This window comes from Carcharhinus amblyrhynchos, chromosome 3 (genome assembly GCF_965287045.1).
Source record: "Carcharhinus amblyrhynchos chromosome 3, sCarAmb.v2.hapA, whole genome shotgun sequence".
NCBI lineage: Eukaryota > Metazoa > Chordata > Chondrichthyes > Carcharhiniformes > Carcharhinidae > Carcharhinus > Carcharhinus amblyrhynchos.
The window spans coordinates 31809705-31833793 of NC_137326.1; the positions used below are offsets into that span (position 1 = coordinate 31809705).

The 24089-nt window shown below is 41.3% G+C and overlaps 1 protein-coding gene across 2 annotated transcripts in view; it reads right to left on the reverse strand.

Annotated features, from left to right (window-relative positions):
• Positions 1-24089, reverse strand: part of cfap20dc (CFAP20 domain containing) — a 339085-nt gene that overhangs the window by 310730 nt on the left and 4266 nt on the right. For both annotated transcript variants that reach the window (XM_080182992.1, XM_080182995.1), the window contains exon 3: positions 12055-12148. In XM_080182992.1, the coding sequence (XP_080039118.1) occupies positions 12055-12148 (94 nt within the window). The remainder of the gene's footprint in view (positions 1-12054; positions 12149-24089) is intronic.

Consider the following 24089-nt stretch of genomic DNA (forward strand, 5'->3'; position numbering starts at 1 on the left):
GCTTGGTGGTCCATTTGGAGTTAAAGACAATCAAACCAATTAAAAATGGTAGATTTCTTTCCTTGAACGATACTGGCAAACCAGTAAGCATTTTTATGACAATCTACTAATTTCATTGTTGCCATTGATTCTTGAGTTATTCAATTAAAGATTTCCTAGTTGCCACGGTGAGATTTTAACTCACTAGTCCAAGTGTCTGGATTGCTAGCCCAGTACTATAACCATGATGCTTTCTTCAGCTTTAGTGACATAAAGCTATTCAGTGACTACACAGAGGTATGTCAAAGAAGATACAATTAAAAACAAATTGTAGGTAGAGGAGATTGTCACCCAATCAACTTGAACATGAGTGCCAAAGGTAAAACCACAATGTGCAAGTCAATAATTCTTAAATGGAGCAAATATTACAATTTTGAGAGAAATTAGAATTATATCATTCTGAAATTAAAAGGGGTTCAGAGAGAGGTAAAAATGCCTTTCAAGTTGAGCCTGGGAAGGTGTCAAAATAGGAATATTTTACCAAATTATTAAAATGATATTGGATGAAAACAGAACAATCATCCTCAATACCAGTGCCTCAAGGCTCTATTCTCAGCCCCCTACTATAATCCATACACACTATGACTCTGCGGCCAAATTCCCCTTTAACTTGATTTTCAAGTTTGCTGACAACACCAACATAGCTGTCAGACCTCAAACAAACAATGATGAGATAGAGTACAGGAATGAGATAGAATCTGGTGAACTGGTGCGGTGACAATAATCTCACAAATCTCTTGTACGGTGAAAATATTTTAGTAACCTTTGAAACTTTTTTGAAATGCGTTAGCTACACATCAATTTCAAACTTATCCACAAACGCAACTTTTAAATCTACTTCCAAGTTAAAACTCACCATAAGGCCTAGTTACAAAATTCTGAAATTACACACTTTTAGCCTTTCATTTTGATTTGATTTGTGACATTAGTATACGGTGAAAAGTATTGTTTCTTGCATGCTATACAGACAAAGCATACTGTACATAAAGAAGGAGAGGGTGCAGAATAGTGTTAGTCATCCCTTAGGCTTGACAGACAATTTGACTACAACAACTTCTCCGTTGGTTAACTCTCACACAGATACAGCTTTATTCTTCTCCAAACAAAATAAAATGCACCAATATAAAGATATACGTATCACACAGGTCTAATGTAAGACAGAATCTACATTTATGCAACACTTCTCATGATGTCTCAAATCACGTTTATTTGTCACAAGTAGGCTTACATTCACACTGCAATGAAGTTACTGTGAAAATCCCCTAGTTGTCATATTCTGGTGCCTGCTCAGATAATGCCAAGGGGGAATTTAGCATGGCCAATGCACCTAACCAGCATGTCTTTCGGACTTTGGGAGGAAACCCACGCAGACCCAAGAAGAACTTCCAAACTCCACACAGACAATGACCCAAGCTGGGAATCAAACCCTGGTGCTGTGAGGCAGCTTTGCTTACCATATGTCAATTGTGGTTTACAGCCAATTAAATATTTTATATTTATTGGTATAATGTAGGCAGCGTTGTCAACTTGTAGAATAAACTCGAGGGTCTGACTGGCTTACAAATATTAGGAGCAGGAGTATGTCATTCTGGAATGCATGAGATGAGGAAGGTTAGCCGGACTTTGTCATCATAATTACCTTGGGAATGGAGGGTAGAGTCATGGATGGAGTTCTATTTATTAGATTTGATTTATCATCACTTGTATTGGGATACTGAGAAGAGTATTGTTTCTTGCACACTATACAAAGCATACCATTCATAGAGTACATAGGGGAGAAGGAAAGAAAGTTGTAGAATATAGTGTTACAGTCATAGCTAGGGTATACAGAAAGATCAGCTTAATATATGGTAGGACCATTCAAAGATCTGATGGCAGCAGGGAAGCTGCTGCTGCTCTGGAGTCAGTTAGTACATGACATCAGTCTTCTGTATCTTTTTCCCAATGGAAGGTGGAGGAAGAGTTCGGAATGCGTGATGTCCTTAATTACGCTACCTGCTTTTCCAAGGCAGCTGAAAGTGTAGATGGATGGCTGGTTGGGTGATGGTCTGGGCTATGTTGACAACCTTTTGTAATTTCTTGTGGTTTTGTTGCGATGGAGGTTTATTGTGAGCAGGCTTTGTGGGATGAAATTGCCTGAACGGGCAATGGAAAAAAAAATGACTGTGTGATGGTCACTCCTACTACTATTGTCATGGATAAATGCAATTCAACAGGTAGACGGATCAGTGAGGACATGATCAGATAAGTTTTTCCATCACGTACAACTTTTACATACTCCCACCAACTGTGACAGCCCCGTCTGGCAGCTATGTTCATGAGCCATTTCAGTCAGTAGTGAGCTACTGAGCCTTTCTTCATAATGGGCATCGACATCTCCCACCAAAAGTACATTCTTCTCACCCTAAATCTCTCTTCCAAGGGATGTTTAATATGGAGGATTACTTAGTCATCAGTTGAGAGAGGGCAGTAGGTGGTTATCAATAGGTTTCCTTACCCCATTTGACTGAAGCCATTATCCAGGGTCACTCCTTCCCAACCGTCTACCGCTGTGACAATATCTCTGGTGGGTCTGTCCTGCTGTCGGACAAGACATACCCACAATGGAAATGGAGCAGTCTGGGATGTTGTCTGAAAAGGTATGATTTTGCAAGTTTGACTCCCATTTTGGAACAATTGTTCAGAGATTAGTAATGAGTGTTCTGCAGGATTGATAGGTTTTCTGTGCTTTTATCATCTCCAGTGCCTTGGCCAATGCTCATTTATTTATTTTTGCTGTGGTTTGATACAACCAAGTGACCTGCTAGGGCATTTGAGAAGGCAATTAAGAATCAACCACATTTGCTACAGCTGGAGTTAAATATCAGCAGATCGGATAAAGACAGATTTGTTTTTCCACCTGGACATCTGTGAGTCAGAGATTTTTGCTAATCAGAGTTTCACAGTCAGTATTGCTGATAATAGATTTTTAATTTCATATTTATTTAATTAACTGAATTCGGTAGCACAGCGATTAAATAGGATAACTATAATGTTTATTTTTGCACAGGAAATGTTGAACTGTCAAATTTTTGAGAAGTGTGCAAATGTTTCTGATATTAAGTAAATGAAATATGCTGCCACAGTGAAATTTGAATTCAGGCTCCAGATCAGTCGTCCAGACCTTTGGATTGCTAGTCCAATAACATCACTGTACTACCCATGGCTGATTCTAAAACATTGAGGAAAGGTACAAAATTTAGGGAACATGTGAAATTTTACCAAAATTACGATCAAAGAAAATGCCCTACCCACGTTATCAGCCTTGAAGCCTTCCATTATCTTTCAAGCAAAATTATTGTTAATTTGTCTACAGTTTCTTGGACATATTCTATCTCCTCATATTTATCATATTGCTTGTGCATTCTGTAATTTTTAGAATAGCAGCTATAAAATACACATTTTGTAGTGTAATTAGCTTTAAAGAAAGGGATAATATACAAAATTCTACATGTAATAAGCTAGTTAAACATACAAGACAATATAAGCAAACTTGACGTACTACATCTTGTACAATACTGACCTATTAAACCGATGAGATTTCACATCGTGATAAGTTTAAAAATTCTTCAGATATTAAAGAGGCAATGGGAATCCCCAATTAGGGGCATTCACCACCCATCACTGAACAAGACACCAACATGAAAATTTTCAACTGCCATTAAGTTGAATAGCTTGTATTCATATTCTCAATGAAAGATCCTTTCCATATTTTGTTCACTCAAAATCAGAAACATTTGCACACGTCTCAAAAATTTGACAGTTCAACACCATTTCGTATACAAAAATGATCATTGTATCCTATTTAAAACACTATGTCACTGAAATTATAGTTAATACTCATGCCAAAGTAAATGTGAGAATCGGCAGACAGCCAATATGATAAATATAAGGAGATAGAACATGTCCAAGAAACTGTAGACAAATTAACAATAGTTTTGCTTGAAAGATAATGGAATCCTTATTCAGAGGTAAAGTCTCACTGTTCGCAAGGATTGCGTTCCCGTTAAACTGCAAACAGTGAAACCACGAACAATGAATAGATACTACACTCCATGGGGCTCAATTAGATAGGTTCCAGCCATCTGAGGCAGCACTGGGTAAGGTAATTACTTTATTCTAAATTGTGGTGCAGCACCAGTATCTCTGAACTATATCATAATCTTAAAATTACGAATTGCAAAATTGTTGCAGCGCAGGACGTGGCCATTTGGTCCATATTTGTACCAGCTTTCCAAACAAGCATCATAGCTTAGTGCTATTCCCCTGTCTTTTCCCCAAACCTCTACACATTGTTGCTATTCAAATAATCTAATGCACTCAAACACCTCAATTCAACTTGCCTCCACCACACTTCCAGACAGTGCATCCCAGACCCAAACCATCCGTTGTGTGAAGAAGTTGTCCCACATCACATTTGCTTCGTGTACAAATCACCTTAATTCTGTGATTTCTCACTCTTGATCTTTTGCAAGCGGGAACAATTTTGCTCTATTTACTCTGTCCAGAACGTTTCCATCAAAACTTGTCGTAGCCTTAGTCCCTTCAGGAAAAACAGTCCCAACATCTCCAATCAACCTTCATAACTTAAGTTTTTCATCTCTGGGTCCAATTTTGTGAACCTCTTCTGCATCCCCTACAATACATTCAGATTCTTCTTATAGTGTGGCTATAGGAACTATGCACAATACTCCAGGGGAGGCCTAATTAATGTCTTGTACAAGTTCAGCATAACAACCTTGCTCTTGTGCACTATGCCCCTGTTAATTAAGCCCAGAATACTATCTGCTTTATCAACTGCTCCCTCCAACTGTTCTACCATCGTAAATGACTTAAACACATGTATTTAAGTCATTTGCACCCTTCTTAAGAATTGTACTCCTTATTTTGTATATTTTTTCTTCATCTGCCACCTATTGGACCACTCCACCAACTTGTTAATGTCCTTTTGAAGTTCTACACTGTCCTCTTCACAAGACTTAAAAAGTTGGATGTCATTTGCAAACTTTGAAACTGTTCCTTACTCACCAAGATCTAGATAAGTAATATATATGGAAAAGCGACAATCCCCAATACCAACTCCTGGGGAACACCATTACAAACCTACCTCCAGCTTGAATTTTACCGACTGTTCCCCTCTACTTTCAATTATTCAACCAATCTTGTATCCACATTGCTACTGTGCTTTTTATTCCATGAACTACAACTTTTCGCACATTTGCTGTGTGGCACTGTATTAAATGCCTTCTGAAAATCCAAGTATGCCACACCTACAGCATTACCCTTATTAACATTTCAGTGTACTCCTCAAAAAGTCCCAGCAAGTTAGTTAAACACGATTTCCCTTTTAGAAATCCATTCTAGTTCTTCTTAATCAACACACATTTTTCCATGTGACTACCAATTGGTCCCAAATAACTGCCTAGAAACTTGTCTATCACTAACGTTAAACTGACAGGCCTGTAATTCCTTTTCTGAACAAGGGAATAACATTTGCAATTCTTCAGTCCTTCGCATCATTTTGAGTCCAGAAAAGACGAGGAGATACTTCAGGAAGGACAGGGAGGGAGGCAAAAGAGGTGGTGGAGTGGCACTGTTGATCAGGGACAGTGTCATGGCTGCAGAGAAGGAGGATGCCGTGGAGGGACTATCTACAGAGTCTCTGTGGGTGGAAGTTAGGAACAGCAAAGGGTCGAAAACTTTGCTGGGTGTATTCTATAGGCTGCCCAATAGTGACAGGGAAGTTGAGGTGCAGATAGGGAAACAGATTCTAGAGAGATGTAGGAATAACAGAGTTGTCGTGATGGGAGACTTCAATTTCCCAAACATCGATTGGAATATCCCAAGGGTAAGGGGTTTGGATGGGGAGGAGTTTGTTAGGTGTGTTCAGGAAGGTTTCCTGACACAGTACGTGGATAAGCCTACGAGAGGAGAGGCTGTACTTGACCTGGTACTGGTGAATGAACCAGGACAGGTGATGGATCTCTTGGTAGGAGAGCATCTTGGGAATGGTGATCATAATTCTATCGCCTTCACAATTGCATTGGAACGAGATAGGATCAGGCAGGCTAGGAAGGTGTTTGTCTGGAGTAAGGGGAAATACGAAGACATCAGGAAGTTAATTGAACAAATAAACTGGAAGGAGGCGTTCTTAGGGAAAAGTACCAAAGGAAGGTGGCGGATATTCAAGGAATGTTTGTCTGGAGCTCTGCACGACAACATTCCGATGAGACAAGGAGGTTTTGGTAGGTCGCGGGAACCGTGGTGCACGAAGGCTGTGGTGAACCTAAGTCAGGAGGAAAAGGAAGGTGTACAAAAGGTTCAGGGAGCTAGGAGATATTAAGGATCTTGAGAAGTATAAGGATTGTAGAAAGGCGCTTACAAGGGAAATCAGGAGAGCCAGAAGGGGTCATGAGAAGGCCTTGGTGGCTAAGATTAAGGAGAATCCCAAGGCCTTCTATAAATATGTGAAAAGTAAAAAGATGAGAAAGAGAAGGGATAGGGCCTATAAAAGTTGAAGGGGGAAAGGGCTGTGTGGAACCAGAAGAAATGGCAGAGGTGCTTAATGAGTACTTTGCCTCAGTATTCACGGTGGAAACTTCTCTGGGAGATCTTGCTACAGATTTGCAGCAGATGGAAAAGTTTGAGTATGTGGATATTAAGAAAGAGGATGTGTTTTTCTATCAAGATAGATAAGTCACCAGGACCAGATGGGATGTACCCCAGGTTACTGTGGGAGGTGAGGGAGGTGATTGCAGAGCCCCTGGCGATGATCTTTGCATCATCACTGGAGACGGGAGAGGTTCCGGAAGATTGGAGGATTGCGGATGTGGTTCCTATTTTCAAGAAAGGGAACAGAGATAGCCCAAGAAATTACCGACCGGTGAGTCTGACCTCAGTGGTTGGTAAGCTGATGGAGAGGCCTCTGAGGGACAAGATTTACGAGCATTTGGAGAGGTTTGGCTTGATCAGAAATAGTCAGCATGGTTTTGTCAAGGGCAGGTCGTGCCTTACGAGCCTAGCTGAGTTCTTCGAAAATGTGACTGAACACATTGACGAAGGAAGTGCCGTGGACGTGGTGTACATGGACTTCAGCAAGGCGTTTGATAAGGTCCCCCATGCAAGACTTCTTGAGAAGGTGAGAGGGCATGGGATCCAAGGGGCTTTGGCCTTGTGGATCCAGAACTGGCTTGCCTGCAGAAGGCAGAGAGTGGTTGTGGATGGGTCTTTTTCTGCATGGAGGTCAGTCACCAGTGGAGTGCCCCAGGGATCTGTTCTAGGACCCTTGCTGTTTGTCATTTTCATAAATGACCTAGATGAGGAAGTGAAGGGATGGGTTAGTAAGTTCGCCGATGACACGAAGGTCGTTGTGGATGGTCTGGAAGGATGTCAGAAGTTGCAGCAGGACATAAATAGGATGCAGGACTGGGCGGAGAAGTGGCAGATGGACTTCAACGCGGATAAATGTGTAGTCGTCCATTTTGGCAGGACCAACGGGATGAACGAGTACACTATCAAGGGCAGGAGTCTTAGTAGTGTTGAAGAGCAGAAGGATCTTGGGGTCCGGGTCCACAGGACTCTTAAATTGGCCTCGCAAGTGGAGGATGTGGTCAAGAAGGCGTATGGTGTACTGGCCTTCATTAATCGAGGGATTGAGTTTAGGAGTTGGGAGGTAATGCTGCAACTTTATAAGACCCTTGTCAGGCCTCACTTGGAGTACTGTGAGCAGTTCTGGTCGCCTCACTATAGGAAGGACGTAGAAGCTATTGAAAGGGTACAGAGGAGATTTACAAGGATGTTGCCTGGATTGGGAGGCATGCCTTATGAAGATAGGTTGAGAGCTGGGACTCTTCTCCCTGGAGAGACGAAGGTTGAGAGGCGACCTGATAGAGGTTTATAAAATGTTGAGGGGAATAGATAGGGTGGATTCTCAGAGGCTATTTCCCCAGGTTGAAATGGTCGCTACGAGAGGACACAGATTTAAGGTGCGGGGAGGCAAGTACAAAAGTGATGTTAGGGATAAGTTTTTCACTCAGAGGGTGGTGAGTGAATGGAATTGGCTGCCGTCAGTGGTGGTGGAGGCGAACTCGCTGGGGTCTTTTAAAAGACTTCTGGATGAGTATATGGGATTTAGTGGGATTGGGGGTTATAGATAGGGCTATGGATTGGTAGGTGTTGATGTGATCGGCGCAACTCGTGGGCCAAAGGGCCTGTTTGTGCTGTAGTGTTCTATGTTCTATAATGGCCAGCACCCCTGCAATTGCCATTCTTACTTTCTTCAATATCCTTGGATGCATCTCATCTGGTTCTGGTACCTTGTCAACTTTAAGCACTGACAGCCCATTCAACGCTTCCGCCTCATCAATTCTGAGCTCATCTAGGGACATTTTTCTCTCTGCCTCAATGGTCCGGGGAGTATCTACCTCCTTGGCAAAGGCACATACAAAGCATTCATTTAATAGCTCAGCCATGCCTACAAACTCCATGTGCAAATTCCCTTTTTGGTCCCAAAATCAGTCAAACTCCTACTTTTACATTTTTACCGTTGATATGCCTATTATATGCCCATTCTCAATTTTGCTGGCTGCCTATCTCTTTTTGTTATCCCTCTTTGCTTCTCTTAAGTGCTTTCACACTTCCTCTTAGAACCTTCTGTAAATGTTGGAGTGTCGTAATAGATATGCTGAATTTCCTTAGCCTGATGAGAAAGCACAGGCATTGGTGGGCTTTCTTATCTATAGCATCAGCATGGAGGGACCAGGACAGATTATTGGTGATGTGAACACCTAGAAACTTGAAGCTCTGGACCATTTCCACTTCATCACCATTGATACAGACAGGGGCATCAATGCCTTCACTATAATTCCTGAAGTCAATGACTGTCTCCTTCGTTTTGCTGACATTATGGGAGAGATTATTGTCATCACGCTATTTCAGCCAATTCTCCACCGTTTGCCTGTACTCTTGCTCGTCATTTTTTGAGATCCAACCCATTACAGTGGTGTCATCAGCAAATATGAAAATGGAGTTGGAGCAGAATTTAGCCACACAGTCAAACTTCTTCCTGAGCTCTAGGAATCTTCTGAATGTAGGCTCAGGCTTCTAGCACGAGCACTCAGATCCTGCGCAGATTAGCTGGCAGGAGTATACACAGACATCTTCAACCTCTCTTTACAAAAATGAGGTCACTATCTGCTTTAAGAAGATGACCATCATCCAGGTACCCAAGAAAAACCAAGCAGTGTGCCTTAATGACTATCGGCCAGTGGCTCTGACACCTATCACTATGAAGTGCTTTGAAAGGCTATTCACGGCACAAATCAATTCCAGACTCCCGGACTATCTGGATCCACTACAGTTTGCCTACCGCCGCAACAGGTCCACAGAAAATGCCACCTCCCAGGCCCAGCACTCAACCCTGGAATGCCTAGATAACAAGAACACCTATGTCAAACTCCTACTTATTGACTATAGCTCAACTTTCAACACTATTATTCCCACGAAACTCATTTCCAAACTCCATGGCCTGGGCCTCTGCGACTGGATCCTGAACTTCCTGATTCACAGACCACAATCAGTAAGGACAGGCAACAGCACATCATCCTCAACATTGGTGCCCCACAAGGCTGTGTTCCAACAACCTGTCCTGCCCCTACCCCCCTCATGCTGATACTGTAGTTAAGAAAGCCCACCATGTCTCTTTCTCAGAAGACTAAAGAAATTTGGCATGTCAGCTATGACTCTCTCCAACCTTTACAGAAGCACCACAAAGAGCATTCTTTCTGGCTGTATCATAGCTTTGTATGGCTTCTGTTTTGCTCAAGACCACAAAGAACTACAAAAGGTCATGAATGTAGTCCAATCCATCATGCAAACCAGCCTCCTATCCATTGACTCTGACTACACTTCCCGCTGCCTTGGCAAAAAGTCAGTGTAATTAAGGCCCCCCCCGAACCCTGGACATTCTCTTTCTACCTTCTTCTACCAGGAAAAAGGTACAAAAGTCTGAAGTCACGTAACAAGCAACTCAAGAACAACTTCTTCCTGCTGCTGTCAGACTTTTGAATGGACTTACCTTCCATTAACTTGATCTTTCTCTACACCCTAGCCATGACTGTAACACTATATTCTGCACTCTCTCCTTTCTTTCTCTAGGAACATTATGTTTTGTCTGAATAGCTTGCAAGAAACAATACTTTTCACTGTATGTTAATACATGTGACAATAATAAATCAAAAATGTATAAGGAGTATAGTAAGGGGCTGAGTGCACAGCCTTGTGGGGTGGGATAATGGTGTTGAAAACTGAGTTGTAACAATAAATAGGAGTCTGACATCAGTCCTTGTTAAGCAGGTGTTCCAGGGTTGAGTGCAGGGCCAGGAAAATGCTATCTGCTGTGGACCTGTTGTGGTAGTAGGTAAACTGTAGTGAATCCAGGCAGACTGGGAAACTGGAGTTGATGCATGCCATGATTAACCTTTCAAAGCACTTCATAATGATGGACCTCAAAGTAATCACATGGTAGTCATTAAGGCATGTTGCCTCACTTTTCTTTGGTACAGGGGTGATGGTTGTCTTTTTAAAGCAAGTAGTGATCTCAGATCGGAGTAAGGAAAGGTTAGGGATGTCTGTGAATACTCTTGTCAGCTGATCTGCACAGGATCTGAGTGCCCCATCCAGGCCAATCGCTTTCCAATGGTTAGCTTTCAAGAAGGCTGATCTAATGCCTGCGATGATGACTTCGGATACCGGTTCCACTAAGGCATCTGCGGCGGATGACGTCCTCTTGCTCAAAACGGGCAAAGAATGCTTTGAGCTCATCAGGGATGGGTGCATTATTGCCAGCGATTCTATTGTAGCCTGTTACGTCATGTACATCTTGCCATAATTGGTGGGTGTTCGTGTGGCTACTCTAGTCCAATAATGTCTCTAGGCATCTTTGATGTGAATGCCACCAAATTTGTGGATGTGGCTAATACAGAGGAGGACATGAACAAAACATAGGAAATCATTAATAAATTGGCAGAACGGACATGTAGTAATCAGATTAACTTAAAATAGTTAATAAAATTCTTGGAAAGCAAGTGTCCAAATGGGATAGAGAAAAAGAAGAATTTGGGATCATAGATATACTGACCATTAAGAGTGTATAAGCCTACTGCTGACACTTTGACACTTTCCTTTAATTAAAGTTAATACTGTCTTCAGTTAAATGCATGAGATATTTCAACTAATTACTGCCAGCTGTTCTTTTCTAGTCTACTAGAATAAAGTACTGCATCTAGCTACCAAATTCTCCAAGTTGAGGAGGTTGAATACAAATCTCATTCCAACAAGCACAAGTTCAATATTTCTAATTATTCCAAAATCAGATCACAACTGTTTCAGCACGTGAAGGTCCTCAGCAACTTAAGGCACCCTTTCATGGGAAATCCAAAAATCTGCAAGATTTGTCTTGGGGCTTGCTCTCACATGACCCCAAGCAGCTGACTTAGAGCTTGGTGAGTATTATTTCTGACTTGAGGTCAAGGTGACTAGTTTAAAAAAAAAAGACATTTCATTTTGGGAAAATGATGCAGACACAAAAGGATGGCAAATTAATAATTTATAACCATTTATAAAATATAGATATTGCATCTGCTTATTAAAATGTACCTCTGCAAGCAGCATGTTCATGTCCAGACATGTAAATATTTATATCATTTTTCACATATTAAATGCTAATAGCCCTTTTTTGCGAACAGTCATAAGCCCTTTGGTCTCCATTACAAGGTCCTTCCTCCCATGTAGCCTACTCAGCACTGCAGATTGCTTTTCTTGAACAGAAAGTTCCTTACACATATTATACACCATAACAGATGGTCAAAGATAGAAGTATAGAAGGTATAGGCTTTATCCAATACTTCCAAACTTACAACTCGATTATTATTCTATACACATCATGGTTAAGCAAGAACAAGTTGCACCATTACTTACGTGTCTGTTTACTGTCCTTAGGCAATTGCATCTTGTTTCTCTGACTGCTACCTTCCAGTATATACACGTAGCTCTTCACTTCTTTATCGAAAACCTGAAAACAATAAATGGTGCTTGAGATGCAAACAAAATAACATTAAAGAAAGTTCATTGAACTTTTACTTAAACATATTGCTGGAAGAGGATAAAGCAACACCAAGTTAATAGATTATCATAAGCCAGGATCAATATGATGCTACTATCCATAAATTCAATGACATGATAAGCAGAATTATTTCAAAGTTCTCAGAAACGCATGTCTACACAAGAAAATGGATTCCATCTATCACCAGCCCCAATTTGAAAAAAAACGATTGTACCACTTAGAAAGATTTTTCCAACACAACTTTACATATCTGTTAAACATCAATACTAAACGGGATGGAAAAGGACTTAAATCTACAATTTATAAGTCTTGTAATTCTCATTAGCTTGTCATCCACTGTAAATCATCAATTATACTCCTATATCCTTGCATATTCTCAAGCATATTTTGGTATTTGAAAGAAGACTTTTGCACTGCAGCTTCACAAGATTCAAGGCACTTCTGATTCCATCAAAACAAACCTTAAATCACTATCATATGCTTAAAAATTGTGCACCTACCACATCCTGTTGCTTCAAGTATTCTGAAGGCATCATCTCCTTAAGATTAATAATTCACACTGACTGAAATGAGGATTTATTTAGTCAATCACGAACCAAATGTCTGCTCAACTAGATATGAATAAATCAAAAGCTGCCTGATTTAGTCAGTAAGTAACAATGAGGAATGAATAAGCAACAGGATAGCAAGCAATCAAATCACTTGTACAAGATTTTGTTCACTGCCAATTTTAAACTAGCACTGGACAGAAAGTGACTAATCAAATCATTCCAACTATATTTGAAAGAAAATGGTAACTTTCTCCAGGTGAAAATGTCATGATAAAATTGACTTATAAGCTGAGAAGCCTTTAAAAATTAGAGTTTGGAATGAAATGCTTCTTATACATAGATTTGTTTTATGCAGTGTTGTAAATCCATACTTTCAGGTATCTCGGCTACTTACCCAGGAACAGACCTGATAGCTGGGAATAGATCAGGAATGGGTTGGACCACATTTGCCTTAACTCATTCATTTAACAAAAGGTTAGTCATGGCACACATCAACTCATTTCCCAGACTGCCTGGATTCACTGCAGTTTGCCTACTGATGTAACAGGTCAGCAGCAGATGGCATTTTCCTGGCCCTACACTCAACCCTGGAGCATCCGCTTAACAAAGACACTGATGTCAGACTCCTATTTATTGTTACAACTCAGCTTTCAATACAATTATTCCATCCCACAGTCCTCAGCCCCTTACTAAACTCCTTAAACATTCACGATTGTTTGGCCTGTTCCAACTCCATTTTCAGGTTTGCTGATGATGTCACCATAGTAGATTGGACCTCAAATTTGATGAGATGGAGTACTGGAAAGAGGTAGAGAATCCAATAAAGTGGTGTGATGACAATAATCTCTCCCTCAACATCAGTAAAATGAAGTAGACAGCCATTAACTTCAGGAAACGTAGAGGAGGACATGCCCGTCTATATCAACGGTGATGAAATGGAAATGATCGAGAGCTTCAAATTTCTTGGTATTCATATAACCAATCTATTCCAGGTCCCTCCACACTGATGCTATCGATAAGAAAGTCCACCAATGCCTCTATTTTCTCAGGAGGCTAACAAAATTCAGCATATCCACTACGACTCTCACCAATTTTTATAGATGCACCACAGAAAGCATCATTTCCAGCTATATCACAGCTTGGTATGGCTCCTGCTCTGACCAAGACCATGATAAACTACAAAGGGTTGTGAACGTAGCCCAGGCCATCATGCAAACCAACCACTGACTCTATCTACACTTTCAATAAGGGGATCAAGGGTTACAGGGAGAAGGTAGGATAATGGGGATGAGAATCATATCAGCTATGATTGAATGGCAGACTTGATGGGCTGAATGCCTAATTCTGCCCTATATCTTATAGTCATGGCAACCAGACCTCAATTCTTACAGAACATTACTCTTATTAGTCAGACTCCAGAACCTCCTTGCAGTACTCTCAAGCTCCATTACCTGCTACTCCCATGCTTTGAGGCTTTCCTCTGCAGCACATCCAGACTTCATTTCCTCAATTCTACCACACTGACATCATAAGAGCAGTGACAGACAATGTCAACTCTCCCTACTGCTCTTAGGCTGAGACATCCTTCCAAATTTCCACACTGAACGTATCTATTGAAGTTCCCCTGTAAGATGCAGACATCTCATTTCAGTTCTGTCAGACCACAGAACTTCCTCAATGTTCTAGACCTCAGGACTGTTACCTTTCTTCCCCAAACATCACCACCTGAATGCCAGTTGTGTCACCTCTACACCTTTGATAGATAAATTCCTCAAATGGTCCTCACTCCAAGGACCCCAAATGGTCCTCACCCACCAATAATGCCAACCTAAACCTTGGAGCCTCCCTATTGCACATCACTGCTGCCAGGCATCAAATACATCATCTATCAGTATGCTATACTCCAAAATCAGTGTCCTGCCAAAGTCCAGCAACCACATAACTTTTACAGACCTCTCTATTCCTGTTAAGCTTCACATACCTAACTCCAGACTATATGTAGCCCAAAATATTGCTGTCCATCCTGGGCTTTAAAAAGGGGTTAAAATGAAATACTTAAAAGGAATGTATAAAAATCAAAGCAATTTATTTACAATAACATTGGGCAAAGTTGAATAACTTGATACCCAAAACGCTATTAAAAAATCCTAGATTTCAAGGTAATGGAAACATCATTTGATTAGTCGTAAAGACAAGTGACACTGATAACACATTGGGTTTCTGCCACATAATGCACAAATTATAGGATTTGTGTATTGCTAAAAAAAGACACGCTGTCAAAGCTTTTCATCTTGTATTCGATAGAGGAAAGAATGCTAAATTTCAAAGGGAGCAATAAAAGATATAGCACAAGAAAAGAGATGCTGATTGGTTGGCAAGTTGGCTCTGATTGGTCAAAATGTTGTAGTGCCGTAGTGAATGCACCAGGGAGACCTTATGTTTTTGTTTATTAACAAAATGACACAATATCTGCACATACTCCTTTTGTCTGCAGTGGACACCCTGAATAAATATATGCAGCTTCTTGCAGACTTTTAATAAGCTACATTACAAGCCTGACTAAATCTTAAATTAGTTGTTAGTGTAATTCTTAGCACAATCAAGATCGTTCAATAATGATGCCCAATCACATTTAGCATATGACATTATGTTCTGAGTTCTGCAAGCATGAGCTGGATGAATATGGTCCATCCAAAGCATGTGTCTTTCGACATTCTGTCCACCACACAAATTAGCAATATGTTTTCTGAATTTCAAAGCTGCAGCAATGCCGGGTACAGTTTGTACATTCCAATAACTGGTGGATCATGTCAAACAGCGCATCCATTTGGATATTTGCAAGAAGCTGAGTATTAACTGCAATCAACCCATGTTTGCAAAATTGTGAATATGATGTCAAACATTAGATATAATTCAGTGATTAGACAGCATTTGTTGAACAATCCCTAATATGCTAAGAATTTCACTAACTATCAATTTAAGATTAGTCACATTCACAACGTAGCTTGCTATAAGTTACATAGACTTAAATGCAGTGATCTGTTTTCTGCAGCAAAAGAATTTGCCCAGGCATTGAACATATTATTGAATAAACAAAAGCATGAGCGATAATAGCTCCCTGGTGCATTTGCCAGGGCAACATTGCAACCAAAGACAACTTGCCAATTAATCAGCAACATCTCATGCAGAAATAATTATTATATTTGAAATTTGGTATTTACATCTGTCCTAATGAATGCAAGACAGAAAGTTTCAATGGCATTCTTTTTGCAGCAGTACTGAAGTTGTGTACTTTCAGTGACTATTACTATAGATTAGTGCAATCTTTAAGCAATGCCAGAGTTACAGGCTAATATCTGCTAAATCTCAACCATTAATGTTCATCTTATCTTCAGTCTGTCACTTTTCAAATCACATTTTCATGGAATTGACTACAATTCTGAAATATTGCATTCGTGTACAAGCAAACTTATAAAAAGAATACAGGGAACAGCATTTGGATCTAATGGAGAATTCAGAACAGATTGAAATTAGACTATAAAATCCATTGCAGTGATTATCCAAAGCATGTAAGGCCTATGGAGAATAGATTTATCACTTATTCATAGTCAATGGCATTTAATCTAACCTATAAAGCCATGGCTGCCAAAACCAATTTGAGATTGATGTGCAAGTTTCCTTTGGTTGGGTTTCCAGTTTAGCATTGGACTCCTGCAAGGTCCTGCAGGCTACTCAGGCCTTCTGGGAACTTTGAACACTTGATTAATGAGCTGTTTCCTGTCTTCTTTCATTTAGGTAAATTAATTTAGTATATTGATTTAGTCTCTAACTGTAACTAAGCAGAATGCTGTTCAGCACTAAACCAGCAATGTAAATAGTGTCATTTAGCATTGAACAGTATTTGGCTTGGAGAGAAAGTTGGATACTAAATGAATGGGACTAAATGAATACTAAATGAGACAAAAAAGGTGTGGCAAACCCATTGATTAAACGGTTTTTCTATAGCGTCCAGCAGCAATGAATGGGCACATGGGAACTGGCCATAAATACTACGAGTTGTCTTGACAGATAGCCATAGCAAAAACAAATATGTCAGTCCCCAACAAGGACATGATGCACAGTTTGTTACTTCATCCCCAATTTTGTTTTCAAGGAGCAAAGTAAAATTGATTTACCCAATACAAAACAAATTACAATATTCACTAACTGTTCCCTTCCTGTTGGCAAACACTTCAGTGGTCACAGACATTCAGCCTCTGACCTTCGGGTAAGCATTCTCCAAGGCGGCCTTCACGACTCATGACAGCCCAGAGTTGCTGAGCAGAGACTGATAGCCAAGTTCTGCACACGAGGGCGGTCTCAACAGGGATCTTGGGTTCATGTGGCACTGTAACCCCCATGTCTTGCCTGGGTTTGCAAAACCTCACTTACTGTACTGTCTGGAGACAATACACATCTCTTTAACCTGTGCTCAATGATCCTTCCACTCACATTGTTGGCCACTTTAAGACTTGAATAGTAGGTTAGGTGTAAAGATTCGCATTCTAAATCAGTAATCTGTAAACTGTCTGTGCTGTTATATGCCCTGTCTGAAGCCAGTACTCTCCATTCGCCTGACAAAGAGGCAAATCTCGAAAGCTTGCGAGTTTACTATCAAATAAATCGGTTGGACTTAAACCTGGTGTTGTCAGACTTCTTACTGAACTATTACAGCCATACATATCCTGTTGGGTAAATGAGGTCTGCCACCCTAACCCATGAGCAAAAAACTGGTAGCTTTCCCCACAACAGGAAATTAACAGACGAGAGCCAAGCCTGACAGGATTAATCAATTGGAATTAACAGTCGAAATTCACACACTGCAAGCAGGAGGGCCAGAGAAGATGGGGAGTCGGATGGTCAACAAGATGGCAAGCTAGAGGTAAACTAAAAGCATTAGCAGTTGGCAAGCGTTCACAAATCAGAATTGTTAAAGTGCAGGAGGAGGTCATTTATTGATAGTTAAGAGGATTTTTAGGCCAGTTAATGTCATTCTGCTGCAGCTGGTTTTATAGTACTGTTGCTTAGCTTCCAAATATGAGGGTCAAGTGGAGGAAGAAACGGATGCAAAGACTGAAGCACAAAAGGGGGAAGATGAGAGCAAGATCCAAGTAACGCCTTCAACTGAAGAGCAGTGGAGCCATGGTAACTGGTGGCTGTGTTTAAATTTTAGCTTCATCAGTAATTAATGAAAGATTCTCAAGCTTTCACGTTTCACGGAATACCCATTTGTTTTATCAGTTACTGAACTGTTTTGGAATGAGTTTTATATAGTTTTTGATGTTAGAAAATAAAATTAACAAATGGTTTTGAAAAAAAAGGAGTGTGGATCACAAAAGCATTTGACACATTAAAACACAAGGGCACCTCTAGGAAGTTTGTGAAAAATTTTGGATTCTTTGTCAACATCTCCAAATAATAGTGAAAAAGTTGAAATACCTCATGGGACACTTTAAATTGTTCATACTTCCAAATTCTACCACTTAACAATTCACTTTTAACTTTGCTGAACTGGTTTATTAACTTACAATTCAGATTTTTAAGCCATTAAAACTGTTGCTGAAACAAATACTACAACTTTCCAAAAAAAAATTAACAATCCCTCTCACTACTGGAACTCCACAACACACTTTTGCCACAGTGTGGGGTGGGGGACAGGGTGCTGTCTCCTTGAACTACTGCAGTCAACGTGGTGTAGGTACACCCATAATGGTGTTAGGGAAGGAGTACCAACAACTCAGCAATAGTGAAGGAACAGTGATATATTTTCAAGTTAGGATAGTGAGTGGCCTTTGGGCTTTGAGGGAAACATCCAAGCTTTGGTGTCTGCTACCCTTGTCCTTCCAGACAGTGGCAGCCATGAGTTTGGAAAGTGGTGTCTTGTATCTTGCAGATGGTACACTCTGCTGCCACTGTGCATTGGTGATGGAGAAAGTGAATGTTTGTGGGTACGGTCTAATTAGGTAGGTTACTTTGTCCTGGATGGTGTAAGCTTCTTGAGTATTGTTGGAATTGCACTCAGCCAGGCAAGGGGAGAATATTACATCATACTCCTGACCTGTGTCTTGTAGGCAGTGGACAGGGTTTGGGGAGTCAGTCAGCGAGTAACTCACAAGATTCCTAGTCTCTGACCTGCTCTTGTAGTCATAGTACTTATATGACACTGCTCCAATTCAATTTCTGTCGTATGGTAACCCCCAGGATGTTGATCATGGGGCAGGGGCGAGTGAAGATGGTAATGCCACTGAATGTCAAGGGTCAATGGTTAAGTCTCTCTTTAGGGATGGTCATTGCCTGGCACTTGTATGGCACAAATCTTATTCGCCATTTCTCAGCCCAAGCCTGGATATTGTCCAGGTCTTTCGGCATTTGGATATGGATTGCTTCAGTATTGAGTGTCACAAATGGTGAACACTTGTGCAATCATCAGTGAAGATCCCTCACTCTGACCTTATATTGGAAGAATACAGCAGCTAAAGATGATTGATCAGTATGATTCCAACCGGTAAAGATTATTCCCCCTGATTTTTATTGACCCCAGTTTTTCCAGAACTAATTGACGCCGGACTTGATCAAACAGTGCAGTTATGTCAAGGGCAGTCACTCATCTCTGGAATTCAGTTATTTCGTCCAACTTTGAATGAGGTCAGGAGCCAAGTAGTCCTGGCAGAACTCAAAGTGAACGTCAGTGAGCAGACAGTATTAACTGCCACTGGATAGCACTGCTGATGACCCCTTCCATCACTTTACTGAAGATACAATGTAGGCTAATGGGACAATAATTTGTCATACAGCACATACCTGGGCAATTTTCCACATTGCTGAGTGCTGCAACTGAATTGGAACAGCTTACTAAGGGCATGGCAAGTTCTAGAGCACAAGTTTTCAGTACTATTGCCAGAATATTGTCAGACCCATAGCTTTGCAGTATCCAGTTCCTTCATCCACTACTTACAGCATATTAAGTGAGTCTAAATTAATCAAATTGGTTGAAGATTGGAATCTGTGATGCTGGGGATCTCAGGAACAGGTCAAGTTGGATCATCCACTAGGCATTTCCGGCTGGAGATTGTTGCCTTATCCTCCGCATTGATACTGTGGGCATGGTGGCCCAGTGGTTGGCACTGCCGCCTCACAATGTCAGCGACCCGGGTTCAATTCCAGCCATGGGTGGCTCTCTGTATGGAGTCTGCAATTTCTCCCAGTGTCTGCGTGAGTTTCTTCCAGGTGCTCTGGTCTTCTCTCACACTCCAAAGATGAATTCATGTCACACAATCTGTAACCCCACAACTTGCCTGGGCTTGCAAAAATCTCACTAACTGTCCTAGCTGGGGATGATTCACACCTCTTTAATCCGTGCTTGATCCTTTCTCCCCTTACATTTTCTGCACCTGCAAAAACTCGATTACTTGTTAAGACTCACATTCCAACCATTATCTTGTAGTTGAATTTGTGTCTATATATGCCCTGATGGTGAATCGAACTCCTTACTCACCTGATGAAGGGACAATGCTCCGAAAGCTCGTGCTACCAAATAAACCTGTTGTACTTTAATCTGGTGTTGTGAGATTACTTACTGTGACTATCCCAGTCCAAGACCAGGAACTCCACATCATGATTCCAAAGATGTGCAAGATAGGTTGATTGACTATGTTAAATTGCCCCTTAGTGTCCCAAAGTGTGTAGGTAAGGGGGATTAGTGGGGTAAATACATGGGTTTACAAGGATAGGAGTGGGTGGGCTTGGTAAGATGCTCTGTTGGAGAGTTGGAGTAGATTCTTCTGCACTGTTGGGCTTCTATGATTTGCTGGGCTCCTCCATCACTGAGGATGGGGACATTTGCGGAGCCTCCTCCTCCAGCAAGTAATTCAGGTGCTCGCCAGTATTCACAACTGGATGTGGCAGGATTGCAGAACTTCGGTCGGTTAGCTCCATGTATTGTTTGATACACAAGTAGCCCTGTATGTGTGGACTCAGCAGATTGACACCTCAGTTTTAGGTATGCCCTCCTGCACACTTCATTAAACCAGGGTTTATCTCCCATGGCTTCATTATGGTAGATTGGGGGATATGCCAGGTCATGAGGTTACAGGTTGTGGTAACTATATTTCTGCTGCTGATGGCCCACAGCAGTTCAGGTGCTCAGCCTTGAGTTGCTAGATCTATTTCAAATCTATCCCGTATAGCCTGGTGGTAATGCCACACAACACAATGTAAAGACAGGATTGATTTTTACTGATCCCGTCATAGACAGGTGCATCTGCAGCAAGCAAGTTGGTGAGGATGATGGCAAGTATGTTTTCCCTCTTGTTCATTCCCTCATCACCTGCCTCAAAGAGTCTAGCAGCTACATTCTTTAGGATTGTAGGCTAATGGTTACGTTGTAAGCAAAGTAGTACCTGCCACGAGGACAGATATACTGGTAGAGGATGCATACAATTAATCTGAATAGTTGTAAATCTGTGCATGAAATTAAGTTTGACAACATATCAGATGTTATTACACTTGCAAAAACATTCATTTTGCTTTATGGCACTTGTTTTGATGCATGTCATTCAGATAAGCATATAGAATCATCGAATTTTACGGCACAGAAGGAGGCCATTCCACCCATCATGTCTGCATCAGCTCCCGAAACAGCTAGTTCTATTCTCTAGCCTATCTCCATAGCTCTCTAAATTCATCTCTTTCAAATATGTATCCAGCTCTCTTCTGAAGCCCTCTACGGAATCCACCGCCACCACTCTCCCAAGCTGCAGATTCCAAAACCTATTAACACTCTAAAGTTTCTCCTCATCTCACTCCTAGATCTCTTGTTGACCAATTTGAAATTGTGACACCTAGCTACTGATGTCAACTCGTGGAAACAAAATATCCTCTTTACCCTGTCAAATTGTTCACAATTTTGAACACCTCAATAAGGTCATCTCTTCATTTTTTCTGCTCCAAGAAGAATAAGCCCCATTCCTCTAATCTATCCTTGTATCCAAAATTTCTCATTCTGGTGGTAGAGGCAAACTCGCTGAAGTCTTTTAAAAGACTTCTGGATGAGTACATGGGATCTAATGGCATTGGAAGTTACAGATAGTTCTATGGCTTGGTAGGTATAGATGTGATCAGCGCAACTTGTGGGCCAAAGGGCCTGTTTGTGCTGTTATGTCCTATGTTCTCATTCCTGGTAAATCTCCATTGCAGTCTCACTAGGGTTTTAACATCCTTCCTTAAATAAAGGTGCTCAGAATGGAACACAATGCTTCAGATGTGGGTCTGTCTGATGAGTTGTGAAAGTGTAGTATCTCTTCCTTGCTTTTGTACTATATACACCTCTATTTATAAACTCAACGATTCTATGAGCTTTTTCAACAATTGTTTCAACCTGCCTGCTGGCCAAGTACAGAGAATTATGCACTTGACTACAGAGGTCCCTCTGCTCCTGTACTGCCATCAAAAGTTGTACCATTGAGCCTATATTGTCTCCCCATGTTTCTTCGACCAAAATGCATTACCTCACATTTCACTATATTGAAATTCATCTGGCAGATTTTGTGAGATTTTGCCCTCACATCTCTCAATTGTTTATATAAAAATCAGAAAATGCAAGGGTCCCAACACTGGTCCCTGGGGAATACCACTTTCAACTCATCTCCAGTCTGAGAAATGCCCACCTATACCTATCCTCTGTTTCTTAACTCTTAGTAAGAAGTCTCACAACACCAGGTTAAAGTCCAACAGGTTTATTTGGTAGCACAAGCCACAAGCTTTCAGAGTGCTGCCCCTTCATCAGGTGAACGGGAGCTCTGTTCATAAACAAGGCATATCTAGATACAAACTCAATTTACAAGATTGTTGGATTGCGAGTCTTTACAAGTAATCAAGTATAGACAACGTGAGTGGAGAGAAGGTTAAGCACTGGTTAAAGAGGTGTGCATTGTCTCCAGCCAGGACATTTAGAGAGATTTTGCAAGCCCAAGCAAGTCATGGAGGTTACAGATAGTGTGACATGAACCCAAGATCCAGGTTGAGGCCATCCTTGTGTGCAAAACTTGGCTATCAATTTTTGCCCAGCGATTCTGCGTTGTTGTGTGAAGGCCACCTTGGAGAATGCTTACCCGAAGATCAGAGGCTAAATGCCCGTGACTGCTGAGTGTTCCCCAATAGGAAGAGAACACTCCTGCCTGGTGACTGTCGAGCGGTGTTCATTCATCCATTGTCGTAGCGTCAGCATGGTCTCCCCAATGTACCATCATTGGGGACATCCTTTTCTGCAACGTGTCAGGTGGACTACATTGGCCAAGTTGCAAGAGTACGTATGTGTACCTGGTGGATAGTGTTCTCGTGTGAGATGATGGCATCCGTGTAGATGATCCAGCACGGCTCGCAGAGGTTGCTGTGGCAGGGTTGTGTGGTGTCCTGGTCACTGTTCTCCTGAAAGCTGGGCAGTTTGCTGTGGGCAATGGCCTGTTTGAGGTTGTACAGTTGTTTGAAGGCAAACAAGGTGGTGTGGGAATGGCCTTGGCAAGATGTTCATCTTCAATGACGTGATGAAGGCTCCAGAGAAGATGTCGTAGCTCCTCCACTCTGGGAAATACTGGACAACAATGAGTCTGCCATGTCCTACGCTTGTCTTCTGAGGAAGTTGGTGCAGTTTTTCACTCAGGTGCATTGGAACTGTTGATCGATGAGTCGAGCACCATATCCTGTTCTTATGAAGGCATCTTTCAGTGTCTGTTACGATCCTCCTCATCTGAGCAGATCCTGTGTACACGGAGGGCATGGCTTCTTTAATGTGTTTAGGGTGGAAGCTGGACTTTAACCTGGTGTTGAGAGACTTCTTACTGTGCTTACCCCAATCCAATGCCAACATCTCCACATCCTAACTCTTAGCCAGGAACCGATTAATCCCAAACAACTTTAATTTGCTAGCCCACCTGCCATGTGGCAGCATATCAAATCCTTTCTGAAAATCCAAATGTACAATATCCACCTCAAAGAACTTAATTAAATTTGTCAGACATGACCTGCCCTTGACAAAGCCATGCTGACGATCTAGTTGATCTTATTTTTCTCCAAGCTCATATTTATCTTACCTTGTATTATGGCCTCCATCAGTTCTCCCACTATTGATATCAAGCTGACAGGTCCTTAATTTCCTGGGTTCTTCTTTATCCCTTTCACATTTGCAATTTTCCAGTTCCCCCAGGACTAATCCTGTGTTCAAAGAGACTTGGAAAATTTCCGTCAACAGCTTTGTAATTTGCTCCCTTACCTTTCTCAGCAATCTAGGATGCATCCCATTCGAG